We start from the raw sequence: 14,240 nt of genomic DNA on the forward strand, positions 1-14,240 counted from the left end.
GCCTCTAACCTGTCGGAGCCGGGGACGTTTTCGGGAGTCCAGATTGGACTGTTTGTTTTACCTAGAAGCCATCTGCCAGTGTGCTGTGATAATCATCTTGGCTACATGAGCTTTTTGTTGGCTGAATACAGTCTGTAGCGGTTTCTCCTTGGGCCAAATAGGCAGCCTAAAAGCACACAGGCGTTGGAGCGGATGAGCATACAACACCCCCCCCTTAAGATCCACGCTGTCCCTTTTAGTTGTACGCTAGGCTTGGCTACATCCTGGCCATTAAAAAGCTGTCTGTGTGGAACCATGTCAGCGTTGTTCTGTTATTTCTAGGGCTGCACGATTATCGCCAACATTTGGATCAGGTTTATTGATTGTTTAACATGATTATTCATTGATTTCAATATGAAAGTTGCAGGAATATTCTCCCCTAATTTTGTAGGCTACATTTTAAAGTTAAATCAATCTGGTGCACAAAATTAAGAAGCATATTTTATGCCTGTTTTTTGCAAACCAAAAGTAGCATCCCATTTAATATCACAGTTAACATGATTCACTAAGCTAGCTAGGTAGCGTTAGCTGCTAACAGTACCGGTCGGGCCTCTTAGGCTCCACCCTCTCGTCCAAATATGGTCACTTCTGGTTTCAAAAAATCAAGTTGGCCATGTCCAAAATGCCAAACTCACAAACCAGTAGGTGATGTCACGGTCACGTTTTTTAACTTTGCTTTTGTCTCTAATACCTCACGTCGATTTGTCCATCTTCTCCCCTCCAGGTGCTACTCAAGTATCGGGAAGGTGCAGGATGCCTTCATCTCTTACCGTCAGTCCATTGATAAGTCAGAGGCCAGCGCTGACACCTGGTGCTCCATAGGGTAAGGACAGTATATTTTTATACTGAGATGCATAGTAAAGGTCACAAGCTTGGGGGTTAGGGCTGAGTACTGGAACTCGACCGAAATAACCCAGTAAAAGTATCAAATGTACTCGTATCGGTATCTCTTTAGAGGTACTGGTATCGTCAGTTTTTCTTAACGATACCGAGCCCTGATAGGGGTGCCAACATCTCGACTTCTCTTAACATCTGTGAGTTTGTGAAAGAGGGAGAAGTCGCTGGTTTATAACAGTTCATCTGTTCTAGGGTGCTTTGTGCTCAGGGCATCAGTGGCTGTCAAAGCGCCTCGTGAATGTGCAGCAGCTGCAGTGCGACAGAGGACGCAGGGAGAGGGTGGATAACCGAGCAGTAGGGGATTCAGACGGGATCTATAGATAGATGTATGAAGGGTGGCGTATGTCCTCTTGAGAGTTGGGATGGCTCAGAAAGATAAAGACCTAAATCCAGGAAGATGGCAAGAGAATAATCCCCCTCCTCCTTTGCCTCCAGGGTGCTCTACCAGCAGCAGAACCAGCCTATGGATGCACTGCAGGCCTACATCTGTGCTGTTCAACTGGACCACAGCCACGCGGCCGCCTGGATGGACCTGGGCACCCTCTACGAATCCTGCGGCCAGCCGCACGACGCTATCAAGTGTTACATCAACGCCACGCGCAGCAAGGCCTGCCTCAACACCGCTGCACTCACACAACGCATCAAGCTGCTGCAGGTAGGCCCGGCCTCTACATTAACACCCATCAACCAACCCCCTGCTGTTGTGCAGTATTTTGGTGTGTATGTACGTGTGCGTGTATTGAAGTGCCGTGTTTATTGCCGAAGCAATCAGCTTTTAAAAAAAATGCAGATTGTGTTTTTGTCATTTTGATTTCTGACCACTAAAATATGAATGCTAATTCATATTTGTGTTTAAACACATTTTTCTCACTTGTAATTGTAAAGCATACCTTCATGGCATTGAACATTTCTGTTATATTCTGTATACAGTTACCTTAAGCACCGCCTATAAGTAAGCAGTAGTCTTTGTAGTGGCTTTCTTGTGAAACCCAAGCTCAGCACTAAAGTTTGTGTCTTACACAATTTCTCCTAGGCTCAGTTGTGTAACCTACAGCCAGGTAGTCTGCAGAATAAGAGTAAAATGCTTCCTAGTATTGAGGAGGCATGGAGCCTACCCATTCCTGCTGAGCTCACGTCCAGGCAGGGGGCCTTGAACACTGCACAAGCACAGCAGGTGAGACTACAGCCTCTTGGAAATTACTTGAACAAAACATTTTACGAGGACTATTGAAGCTGAGGCCTCGCTCTCATACTTTCAGACGTTTAAATCTGCATCAGACCGTATCGATTATTCCGAAATCCTGGTTTGCAACTTTGCATTCGTTAGACTTCTGGGCCGAAAGATAAAAGGGGATGCAGTCTGAAGGAATTGGAGCGAGGCCCATATTACGATAATCTAATTACCAGAGTGTAGTCGTCCTTCATTGTGCCTCCCCGTGTCACATGACAAGTGTGCAAATTACAAAGCAAAGCTCCAAGGGGCTCGTTAAGTCCCACAGCTCTCATCCTTGATGCGAAAAAGCACAAATCTTGTGCGGTCATTACAAATGTATTTGGCAGAATGCATGCTTAATGGATACAGTTTACGTCTAAACAATGCATCTATTCAGTGTCATGTATTTGACACTTTTTGTAGCTGAATTTTCCTTTTTAAAGAAAGGCTTTAAAAGTGGCACAGATAGTTTTTTTTACATCTTTGAGAATGAGGCATATCTCAGTCATGCACATTCCATCTGAAGGCTGACCGCACCATCAACATATCAGTTTTATTTAGTCCTCTTATTTTCCTCGTTCCAATTTGTTTTCATGCAGTTTTGTGTATTCTAAGCTTTAACATTGACATCATCCTCGTTTGATGAAGAACATCATTTCCCTCATCAGCACTGGCTTGATCTGCACACAGAGAAACGGCAGCAAACTGAAATGTAGTTTTTAATAAACACAAATCTTTGCTCAGTCAGTTATTGCAGTTTGAGGTGCGATTGAGTAACGTAACCAATCGGTAAGCATAATAGATGATGAGAATGTGTAAACAACCAGTGGGAGACCAGAACACGTGATCTGCATGTCCAAACAACCCTCCACTGATGCAACTGATGTTGCATCATCCCACATCTTAATCACAGCATGAATACTCTGATTATGACCTTAATCAACCTCCTTTTGAATTGGATTAAGGTGATAACATGAATCATATTTCAATCGGAGTATTGTCCTACATTCAAATGCACAAATTGTTGTGCATGTTATTGTAGTAAATTTATCCTCCATCGTCACTGTGCAGAAAAGCTTGACTTAATGTTTGTTTGTACTATGTTAGGGCTCATTTTGTACTACTGCTACAAAGCGCTGCTATTATTGTCAGTCCAGCGTGTCCTCACGAGCTGTGTCTCTGTGCTGGCTTCTCTAGGCCTGTAAGGGGGAGGGAGGCCAGCCCGCCAGCAATCACACAGACCCACAGGCCAGTCCTGCCAAGAGGAAACGCACCGCCAGCCCAGCTAAGGTACGGCTAAGAATGTTAACGGTACTATTCTGCAGGACAGTTGAGAAGGCGAGACGTGGTCCACATTGTTTTGTCCTACTTACAGGGTGCGGCAGACTCGTGGACAGAAAGCACCAATCAGCCGCCGATCCCCAGCTGGTACCTAACGCCACAGAAGCTTCAGGTAGGAAATATTTTGTTTTTGTATTATCGTGTTAGCATGTAGCCTCTGTAGCTACACTGAACCTCCTCAAAAAATGGGTTAGAGCAAGGAGTAAGGGAGAAAGAGATTACACAAAGCTTCCTAGCTGGAACGAACCAGGGGTGTTGGTTGGTGTCTTGAGAGAGTAACTTCGGTATGTTTCAACTGGGACCCTACTTTTTGTGACTTATACAAATTTGTTTTTAAATATTGGTCCTGTATTGAAGCAGAAGGCTGAAAGAGCTGCGGTGTAATCTTATCGGGCAATTCCTCACAGTCAATTTACATTTACTGAACGTGCTTGTTTTGCACAAAGTGTTATTATAGGGGTCTGACAGCATGATGGAAAAGACTCTGAGAAGTCTGTCTGAAATTGCATCGTTGAAATCATCTAAATATTCAGCCATGACATTGAAAATCTATCGGATAACACTAAGCGACGCTGTCTGTGCTCCACAAATACAAACTGACAACACCGTCGCTCCTCTCTCCAACTCTCACTCGCGTTTCCAGCGGTGTCTTCAGGCAACATGACACGATAACAAAGAAAGAAGCTTTCATTTCTTTGTAGGATCCTGCAAGTGCTTTTACGTTGGCGGCGAGGCATTGCACGTTAGGATCACACCGCAGTGTTCTCCTTCAACACTGAACCAATTTCTAAAGTGATTGTCCCCTTATTAGTCATCTAGACATAAAAAAACGTGGGAAAATTGGGTCCAGCTTGAAAAGTGCCACAATTTCCCTTTACGTGACTTGAAACTGTGAGCTGCTGAATTAATCCAACACTGTTGTCGAATGTGCAGCACCTGGATCACATGCGGACGAATCGAGCAAACCTCAAGCCCCCCCAGGTGCAGATGCTGGAGCAGCTGGAGAACCAGTTCTCCCTCATGCAGCAGCATCAGCAGCAGGTACACACACACACACACACACACACACAACGTAGATTATACCAAACCGCAGTTACCTCTGACTAGTATGTATGCTACGTAAAGCTCCGGGTCTGAGTCTTCTCTCCTCCTCTGTCAGATGAGGCAGCAGGCAGCAGCGAGCGGCCAGCCGCAGCCCGGCCTTCCCAATGGTCCTTTGGCCGAGTCCTCCCACCACCACGCAGGGCTCCCCCGCACCTCCCCCCTCAACCACGCAGCCATCCGGCCCCCGTGTGCCACGCAGCCCACCGCCAACGGATCCTGTTCTTCGAGTCCTTCGGCGGGGCCGCTGGGACACCTGGACAAAAATCACACCCTGGGACTGGGAGGTGGTGGCGCGAGCAACGGAAACGTGCCTTACCCGCAGCAGAACTCTCTACCTCACAACTGCACAGCCGCCAGTCACCCCAGCACCAGCAGCACTACCAGTAGTCCCAGTCACGCAGACGACACATGGAGGAGCCAACAACGCAACACTACCACTCAGGTACCCCGCTGCTCCTCTGGCTGTTCCTCTGTGATTTAAATGATTATGTGCAAGTCTTATTTTCAATTGAAGTCACTGCTTTGTTTTTTGATGTTGAAATGTAACAAAGATCTGTTTTTATGCTTGAACGTGTTGGTCATTGTGTGTTTCTTTGCTCTTCCTCTCGCTCCAGGGGCTTCACAAAGGTCCAGGTTCACATTCGGCAGGTCCCAATGGAGAACCCCTTTTCTCTTCCTCCTCCTCCCCTCAGACCTCGTTCTCTTCCTCTGGCATTCTGAATCAGGTTGGACATTCCTCCGGGCCCTGTACTGCCTCCTCCTCAGCCTCCTCTTTGTCCCCCACCTCCCCCCAGACCACACCCAACCACTTGTCCTCGCCCCCCCACGCCGCTACTACCTCAGGGGTCCACACCAAAGACGCCACGCCTTCAGGGGGCAAAAGCTGCAGCAACGGTGCCGCTGCCGCTTTGCCATCAGGTCCGGAGGCCGCTGTCAGGCATTCCGCAGGGACGCCCCTAAGTCCCAGCACCACCCCCGCGCAGGGATTGACTAATCACGTCCAGCCGCGGGTGACGGACAGCTCTGCTAGCCTGTCTCGGCCCGGCTCTCCTGCCCCCGGCGTGCTCACTTCAGACAATCCTCAGCTCTCCGCCTTGCTAAAGGGAAAAGCCAATGCTACCAGTAATGACGATAACAATAACAGTAACCACAGAGGGCCTTCCTCAGAGAAAATCAACAACGTCCACCCGGGTCTCCACGGTGCCGACAAGCCAACGTCGGAGCAGTCGGCGGCGGCGGCGCCCCTGCTAGCCGCCGCCACTCCCTCTCCGCGCTCAGCAGACCCTCACAGCACCAACAGCCTCTCCTGCCTTAACAGCCCGTCCAACACCAACAGCCAGGGGCCCACGGTTAATGGGAAGGGGCCGGAGGACTCCCAGAGCCCACTGAAGGTGGAGTCTTCTGGAGGAGCTCAGAGACACACTGTCCCTGCTGGTCTGGCACCCTGGTCCTCGGTTTCCATCTACCCCAGCTCCAGCGAGGTGCTCAAAGCATGCAGGTAAGAAGCCTGCACGAGTCACACTACTTGTTAAAAGAACTCTTTTGTGTGCTGAATCCTTTATTGGTATTTTTGTGCTTGTTGTTTTGTTTTTTTTAACCCCCAAAAGATATTAGTCGTTGAATGTTTAGAAGCCGCTGACTCATGTGGTTGAGCTCACAGCTTGAAAAATGAGTTGGTGAAATCAGAGGCTGTGCAATTGAATGAGTCGTGTGCAAAACGCTGCTCGCGCCGGCTCGTTGTCAACTGAGAAAGACGACGCCGTGCGACACTGAATGTTCGTGGCGGTTACGCAGCAGCGACGCGTAGAAGTGAGTAATGTGTTGATGCTTTCGCTGCGTTCGGGAACATGACGTGGCATGTTGACCCCACGCCGGTTGTTCTCACCCTCATCTTGTTTGGAGGAAAACTGGCACGTTGTGTCTTTGAGGCTGGATTGCATAACTCCCACCGTGCCATCATGAGCCCTGAGCCGGAGTTCATCTCCCGATGTGTGGGTGCAGCTGCTTGCGTTTTGAATCCAGTGGGGAGCTGTCATGGTGCTCTAGACTTGGTCTCGTCACTAGTTTCAGGCCACTCTTCATGCAGGGCGCCATGTTCACATCTCATCATTCAGACCATCATTATGAGCTGCCAAGTCAGAAAAAAACAGCCTTCGAGTTGTAATTCAGAGTCGGACAGATACAATTTCTCCTACTTGGCGAAAAGAAATAGAGAAGTGTCAACAAACTGCTGGAGAAATTGGCTGTAGAGCCTCCATCACTGGGAGATGCACCCTGATGTATCCAATGTTAACACTGAATACAATCGGTTCTGTTAACTATACACTGTAAACATGAACCCAAACAAAAGTAGCTGATCTGGGCCTTTTTAACATGGTGTAAATACAATGTTTACACCACTTTGCAGATAATGTGTGGACAGTCCTAAGCAGGGGTAACCAGAAGTGTTTCCATTCTGCAGACATTGCATGAATGTAGCTTTAGGCACCTGTTGGTTTGCACAAGTTGAAAATATGCAGCAGCCATGAATACAAACACTTAGCTTTCACCCCCTCTGGCATACTCTAGTATTTAACAATAAACACAGGAAATCAGGCATTATTTGGCAGAACTGATTCATTTACAAAAGCTTTAATCAGCTGTGAATGTCCCTGCTCTGCCTCACTGTTTGGTAGTGGTGCAATGGATCATAAAACTCAGTACGGCTCGTATCACGGATCAACAAAAAAAGCAAATATAACTTTTAGAGATCCCTGATCTCTTTTTTTCTGCTGCCGATACCAATTATCGACCATTGATGATCCATATCGTTGTTTGATTATAGCAGCTGCTCTACAAGAATACACACTCATTTAGTTTGCCACCGTCCCAAAAGTCATTTATTATAAGCTAATTCGAGCTAGTGTAAACAGGTCATCATTCCCGCTCTAATATAGTTTTATGTTGCTGTGAAACATCTCCTTCAAACATCTGGATTTATTCAAGTTTCTCACCAACACTACATTTTACGAGATCATAATAACGTTATAATTTACCTTCACCCAATACTCATTTTCACTGAACATGGCCCTTCGTTCTCCTCCTGTCAGTTTAAACACAGAGTGGTTATTTACAATGTAACATTATCAGAGATCGGTGACGAGAAAAGCATAAATATCGACGTCCTGATCACATATTTGACTGTATATCGGTGGATAACGATTGTCTGCGGTGCTATTTACCCTGGAGAGGGTAACCTCCGTCTCAGTGTTTCTCAGGTCCTGATTCTGTGAACTAGAATCTTCTCCCTAATGTTGTGTTTTGTGTTTTGAAGCTCAGTGAGGTGACGTAACATAGTTCAGTGTTCTGTGGAAGGGGGGAGGTTTCATGGGGGCAAACTGTGCACTGTGGTTTTTCGCTTGCAGATGCTCTGTTTTCTTTAGTGGCCTGTTCCTCACACCACGTTGTGTTGCACAGTGCGTCTAGTTGTTTATTGTCAGCGACAGGTGGCTTGTTTCTACCTTTTAGCTGATGAACTGACTGATCTCTCTCTCCGGCTGCAGGAACCTGGGGAAGAACGGCCTGTCGACGAGCAGCATCCTCCTGGACAAGTGTCCCCCGCCGCGCCCCCCTCGCCCGCCCTCTCCTCCACTGCCAAAGGACAAACTCAATCCCCCAACACCCAGTATTTATGTGAGCGCAGCCGCACCGTAGAAGGAGAAGTAGCCATGCTGTTATTGTGTGCCATGTCAGATTAACAGCACCTCGGCCACACAGAGCCAAATGCAAACACTCGGCTCCTCTTTAATGTTTCGATGTTACGATAAAGCCAGGAGTCAGTCCACGATGTCTGACCGCTCCTGTGTCTCCTCTCACGTTACAGCTCGAAAACAAGAGGGACGCCTTCTTCCCCCCCCTCCATCAGTTCTGCACCAACCCTTCCAACCCGGTCACCGTCATCAGAGGACTGGCTGGAGCACTCAAGCTAGGTACGAGGCTGTGCATCGCACTCTGCATCTAAATGTGTTTGATTTTTGCTGTTATTTGATTTAAACTGCGATGGTGACGGGCAGCTTTGAGCATGTGCAACTGGATGTTGCTGTCTGCTCAACTCTCACGTGGCTCTGTGGGTGTGTCTCTAATCATGAGTGTGGAGTGTGTGTGTGTGTGTGTGTGTGTGTGGATGGATTTTGACGTGTATTACAACAGCACCACCTGCAAGTGGAGAATGTTACTGCACGTGTTTGCTGTTGAGAGAACTAGTTGGCTTTGCCAAGAATGTACAAACATCTGCTCCTCTATTATAATGACTTGCTGCCCCGTTATGTAATGCTCTCATCTGGCAGATTATTCCGTGCTTATTTGTGAAGCAGTTATGTGGCCAAAGTTTAAAAAAGAGTAAATAAACATAGAACCGCACAGCCTACAATGAGGCGCCTAACCCTGCTGCACTACAGATGTGAGATTGACAATCGCCTCGAATGTTAGTGTCTCACGTTGCTGTCCTTTAATAAGAAGACAACAAAGTGTTTAAAACGTTTATGTACGAATGTCAAGGAAAAGTATAAAAAATGAAAACGCACAAAAGCTTGATTCATAGAAATCTCTTTTTCTTTTTTAGGTAACTGTTGAAACTAAAACTCCTTCTTTGGCTCCTCTCTTTCTTCCCATCCGCCGCGCATAGATCTGGGCCTGTTCTCCACCAAGACGTTGGTGGAGGCCAACCCAGACCATCTGGTGGAGGTGCGGACCCAGTTGGCCCAGCCCACAGACGAGAACTGGGACCCCAGTGGCAGCAGGAAGATGTGGCGCTGCGAGAGCAGCCGCTCCCACACCACCGTCATCAAGTACGCCCAGTATCAGGCCTCGTCCTTCCAGGAGTCTCTGCGGGTCAGTGGGAGAGGAACACACACACGCACACACACACACACCACAGACACACTAATACTGTGTGCAGGAAAACTGATCTGTGCAACAGATAAACCGGAGTTGAACAAGTGCGTCTGTCACGAAACCATAAACCGTTGACATGTTGTATCCATGATGCGGGGCACACATTGGGTTACCAGAGAGAGATTGTATGCCAGCCATCATTGTTGGTGTGATAACAACTGGGCCCGACATATAGCGTGGGTTCCTGTCAGCAGTCCAGATTAAACTGCACTGACTTAATGGATGTTTGGCGAGCTTCTTAAGACTTCCTCCAAAAGTTTCTAATTCTTCCGATGCTTTTTCTTTGTGATAGGAGGAGAATGAGAAGAAGAAGGAGCCGGAGACAGAAGCAGGTTCCTCAGACAGGTGAGTTTTCTTTTCCTTCTTGTCTCCTCAGATTTAAATGTGCATGTTTTTTTTGTTTTTTTCCTATTTATTAACTGTATTCAACTCTCATGCGCTCTCAGTGCGATGCGTCGAAGGAAGGGGTCTTTCAAACACATTAAGTTTGGCACCAACATCGACCTCTCTGATGAAAAGAAGTGAGTGAACTGTGTTTCCCTCCACACAAAAACATCTGTATGCATAGACCACCACACATCTTCTCCTCAGGTAGTTGGAAACAAGGAATATAATATTAATATTCATGCAACCTTTGCCCTCGTCCAGGTGGAAACAGCAGCTTCAGGAGTTGTCCAAACTGCCAGCTTTTGCCCGAGTGGTGTCGGCCGGTAACCTGCTCAGCCACGTGGGACACACCATCCTGGGCATGAACACCGTCCAGCTCTACATGAAGGTTCCAGGGAGCAGGACACCAGGTACACACGGACAGATTAAATACTAGGGCTGTCAAAAATAGCCAATAATGACATTCGAGTATTTGCCCTTAAATAACACATAAGTTCGAACTAACTGACTCCTGTCGCTGGCTTAGAAAGCGCCGCAATGAACGAGGAACGGCCGAGTTGAGAAGTTGAGATGAAGAGTAATCTATAGGGTACTTCCTCATTGCACTGCAGCGGGTAGTTTCCTTCCTGCTGCTGTTTTTATTGCACGGCATTTGCAGTAAAGATCACGATATAAAATGTGCGTCGAAGGATCCCACTCGGCCATCTTTTTAAGTGGTCACGTCTCCAGGGATATGGGTACGTGGTTTGTTTACCTGATGTACCGTAGCGCTTGCTGTTAGGACACGAGTTCTCTGCCGTCATGGCGGTTGCTGTTGAATTATTCATCGTTGAGCTCGGCCGAGCGTTACTTTTCATTTTCAATTAATGAAAGTGAGATTGTGCTCGCGAGGCAGACGGCCTCGGCGGTGCTGCTTTTTGTTTTGTTTTTACAATCAGAGTACATTTTCATATTCAAATATGACTGAATATAATATATATTCACATTTAGATTATTCATTGACAATCCTACCAAATACCGCTCTGTATTTGTCTCACTCTGTTAGTAATCCCATCCTTTTTTTTGTTTTTTTTTTATTCGCAGGTCACCAAGAGAACAACAATTTCTGTTCGGTCAACATCAACATCGGCCCTGGGGACTGCGAGTGGTTCGCGGTGCCTGAAACGTACTGGGGCGTCATCACCGACTTCTGCGAAAAGTACGTCACCAGAAATGACGACTCGAGAGTTTCTCAGCCAGCCTCCGGAGACGCGTTTTTAATTCAATCCACCCTCCTCTTGCAGGAACAACATCAACTTCCTGATGGGATCCTGGTGGCCCAACCTGGAGGACCTGTACGAGACCAACGTGCCCGTCTATCGGTTCATCCAGCGACCTGGAGACTTGGTGTGGCTCAACACGGGCACCATTCACTGGGTTCAGGCCATTGGCTGGTGCAACAATATCGCGTGGAATGTTGGACCCCTCACAGGTGAGAAAAGGCACGAGCCTGTAGGCTCTGTAAACTTGTAAACTCCCCCTGATGTACGGATTAAATGACGAGTGCCTCTTGTTTTGCTTTTTTGTCCTCAGCACATCAGTACAAGCTGGCAGTGGAGCGTTACGAGTGGAACAAGCTGCAGAGCGTCAAATCCATCGTTCCCATGATCCACCTCTCCTGGAACATGGCCAGGAACATCAAAGTGTCGGACCACCGGCTCTTTGAGATGATCAAGTGAGGACTCTCTCTGAAACCACAAAACCCAGCAGCTGATGCGACTGTTTCCCAACACGTGTGTTTCTGTATGTCAGGTATTGTTTGCTCCGGACTCTGAAGCAGTGTCAGATGCAGCGGGAACTGCTGCTGGCTGCTGGGAAAGAGCTGGTGTGGCACGGGAGGACCCAGAGCGAGCCGGCGCATTACTGCAGCATCTGTGAGGTAAGCGCGCGTATCCTAAACCACCACGCCTACATGAGTGGGTTGTTTTTTTTGCTGTATTTTGTGTCAGCGGCACTTGAAACCCTCCCTGTCAACCTCCCGTCCAGGTGGAGGTGTTCGACCTGCTGTTTGTAACCACGGAGAGCAACAGCAGGAAAACGTATGTGGTGCACTGCCAGGACTGCGCCCGTAGGGGGAGCGCTAACCTGGACAACTTCGTGGTGCTGGAGCAGTACAAGATAGACGACCTCATGCAGGTTTATGACCAGTTCACTCTGGTAAGTACCGTGCACAAAACCACCAGCTGTACCGGTCTCACTCAGAACCACAGCGGATCACTTTAAACACAAAGGAGACTTTTAAAGCCGCAATCTCTAAGTTTTTTGTTTAAATAAATGTCTGACTCAATATCCATCGCCCAAGGAGGTAACAGTTAAACATGCTTTCATGTCTGCAGAGCTCAGTGTGTTCTTCCTGTATCTGTCTACAGGCGAGTCCCCTGCCTTCTTCCTCTTGATGCTAACACTGTTGTTCTGAGGACAGTTTGAACCACAATGGACTTAATCGGAAACTCTCCGGAAACCTCTTTTTTTTTTTTTTTTTTTTTTTTTTTTCTGATATTCAGGAAGTAAGCCGGCGGTCCTCAAACGGCGCTCTGTAGCGATCCCACAAGGCAGCTGCGTGAAAGCTGTGTGTCTATGCAACCTGCCTCCCCCCGGTGGACCGGAGGGGGGTGGCAGCTCCTCCTGTCGTCATGACCAGACTGTTCTACTGCTGGATGAGCTGGACTCCACTAGAAAATACACAAAATCCCACATAAAGAAAAAAGAAGAAGAAAAAAAAAGATGAATTACAGTTTTGTACATAATATGTTTTAAATGGCAGCATCGTCACGCAAAGACTACTGACTTGATAGTTTTCCTTTTTCCATTTTTGTATTCTGTTGGTGAGTTTGACACAAGAGCTTTGCTCCCTCCCTCCATGAGACGAGTCGTTAGCATAGCCGGTCTTTTGTATGTTAGATAGACGGGAGAACCACATAAAAAACTCTTTTGTAATGTGAAAAGTTGAGTGAGACATTTGCAACATTTCCCCCCATTTTTTATTTTTTTTTTCCAATCTATTAAAACATTTCGATTTTATTTTGCTGGAACTACGATGATGTTTTGATTGCTTTGTGTTGGGGGAGAGGAAGTCGTGTAGACAAACAGCCAAGTCACAAAGAAAAAGGGTTGCACATAGACGAGAGAGTGAACTTTAATTAGTTGTTTTTTTTATTTTGATGTAAATTTACACTATTTATAAATGCATATTTATTGCTTGAAAATATTTGTTGATGGAATGCTGTAATTTTTTCCAGAGTACCTGCCATTAAATTTGAAGGAGCCTTGTGATTTTAAGCTTGGCCCCTCATACGTTTTCTATAAACATAAAACTGCTTAGTAAGCATTGTACAGAGACCTTACCTTGAAATGGGTTTATTGTTTGAAGGATGTTTTATGAGTCAATAAACAAGAACTGTCTTTATTTACATCTGCAGCTCTGTTGCACTTATTGTTTCTTTTACATAATCCAGGAGGTCAGTGTTGATCGGTGCTCGCTCGGCTGGAGAAGTAGAACCTGGAGCTCCTCCAACGTGGAGAACGGTATCGAAGTGAACGAGCTGTTTGAGGTTTCACTCGATGCCGTTATCTCGATCTTTACCCATCGGCATTTGTCCTGATTTCTGGGGCCTAACTGAAGCAGCGAGAGTGATCGGCTTTTCAAAGCTAAAGCTGGGCGACTGACACCTTATTGTAACGACTCCAAACTACTTTTGGATGTATTGTTACGTTTTATTTGGGTGTTTTTTGTTCCCATATTTACCTCACACAAGTGGATCAAAAACAAACTTTGGCTTTTCATTTTTAGCCATCTGAGGATTGTGTCGTCTCAACAAAGACGTTCATTGTTAAATGTACAACTGTCCTGCGTGAAGAACACAGAGAGGCTCTGGCATGTTCTCGGCTGCTATTTGTCCGTCTCAGCTGGTCTTACTCGTCCTCAGCAGGCTGTCGAGAGAATTCAAACGTTGCCAAATGGATCACCAGGAGGACCATTAAAACTTGTCTCTCACGTAGAGTACTTCAATCTTTCTTTCATTGTTTCAAGTGGTTCTGGAAATATCTTGGCACTGCGTCAGTCAGGGTATAGCTTTAAATGTATAATTAGTAACCAGGCAAACACCGACGTCCCAAACTACACAGGTTTGTGTTTGATTGTGGCTAAAAATGTAGAAAAATCAGAGTCTCCTGCTGTTGGATCTGAACCAGAAGCAAATGGAAGAAACGGTTCTGGGCTCCCGAGCAAGTGAGAAGAATACAGATGGCAGATCGCAGACGAACGAGTCGTTATGGAAGCAGTTTTACA

General features: G+C 46.7%; 1 protein-coding gene across 2 annotated transcripts in view; it reads left to right on the forward strand.

Annotated features, from left to right (window-relative positions):
- Nucleotides 1-13,362, forward strand: part of kdm6a (lysine (K)-specific demethylase 6A) — a 33,114-nt gene extending 19,752 nt beyond the window's left edge. The window contains exons 11-30 of one of the 2 annotated variants that reach the window (XM_076110094.1): nt 764-862; nt 1,372-1,591; nt 1,970-2,110; nt 3,347-3,439; nt 3,525-3,602; nt 4,424-4,531; nt 4,650-5,036; nt 5,209-6,092; nt 8,137-8,266; nt 8,457-8,562; nt 9,258-9,463; nt 9,819-9,871; nt 9,973-10,047; nt 10,175-10,323; nt 10,997-11,111; nt 11,197-11,384; nt 11,486-11,627; nt 11,705-11,831; nt 11,939-12,109; nt 12,457-13,362. In XM_076110094.1, the coding sequence (XP_075966209.1) occupies nt 764-862; nt 1,372-1,591; nt 1,970-2,110; nt 3,347-3,439; nt 3,525-3,602; nt 4,424-4,531; nt 4,650-5,036; nt 5,209-6,092; nt 8,137-8,266; nt 8,457-8,562; nt 9,258-9,463; nt 9,819-9,871; nt 9,973-10,047; nt 10,175-10,323; nt 10,997-11,111; nt 11,197-11,384; nt 11,486-11,627; nt 11,705-11,831; nt 11,939-12,109; nt 12,457-12,492 (3,508 nt within the window). In that variant the 3' untranslated portion in view covers nt 12,493-13,362. Of the gene's footprint in view, nt 1-763; nt 863-1,371; nt 1,592-1,969; nt 2,111-3,346; nt 3,440-3,524; nt 3,603-4,423; nt 4,532-4,649; nt 5,037-5,208; nt 6,093-8,136; nt 8,267-8,456; nt 8,563-9,257; nt 9,464-9,818; nt 9,872-9,972; nt 10,048-10,174; nt 10,324-10,996; nt 11,112-11,196; nt 11,385-11,485; nt 11,628-11,704; nt 11,832-11,938; nt 12,110-12,321 lie in introns of both variants that reach the window. The other variant, XM_076110103.1, reaches the window with a different exon arrangement.
- The last annotated feature ends 878 nt before the right edge of the window (nt 13,363-14,240 follow it).

The sequence above is a fragment of the Anarhichas minor genome, unplaced genomic scaffold (assembly GCF_050575085.1).
Source record: "Anarhichas minor isolate MPS153535 unplaced genomic scaffold, ASM5057508v1 ptg000004l, whole genome shotgun sequence".
Classification (NCBI taxonomy): Eukaryota; Metazoa; Chordata; class Actinopteri; order Perciformes; family Anarhichadidae; genus Anarhichas; species Anarhichas minor.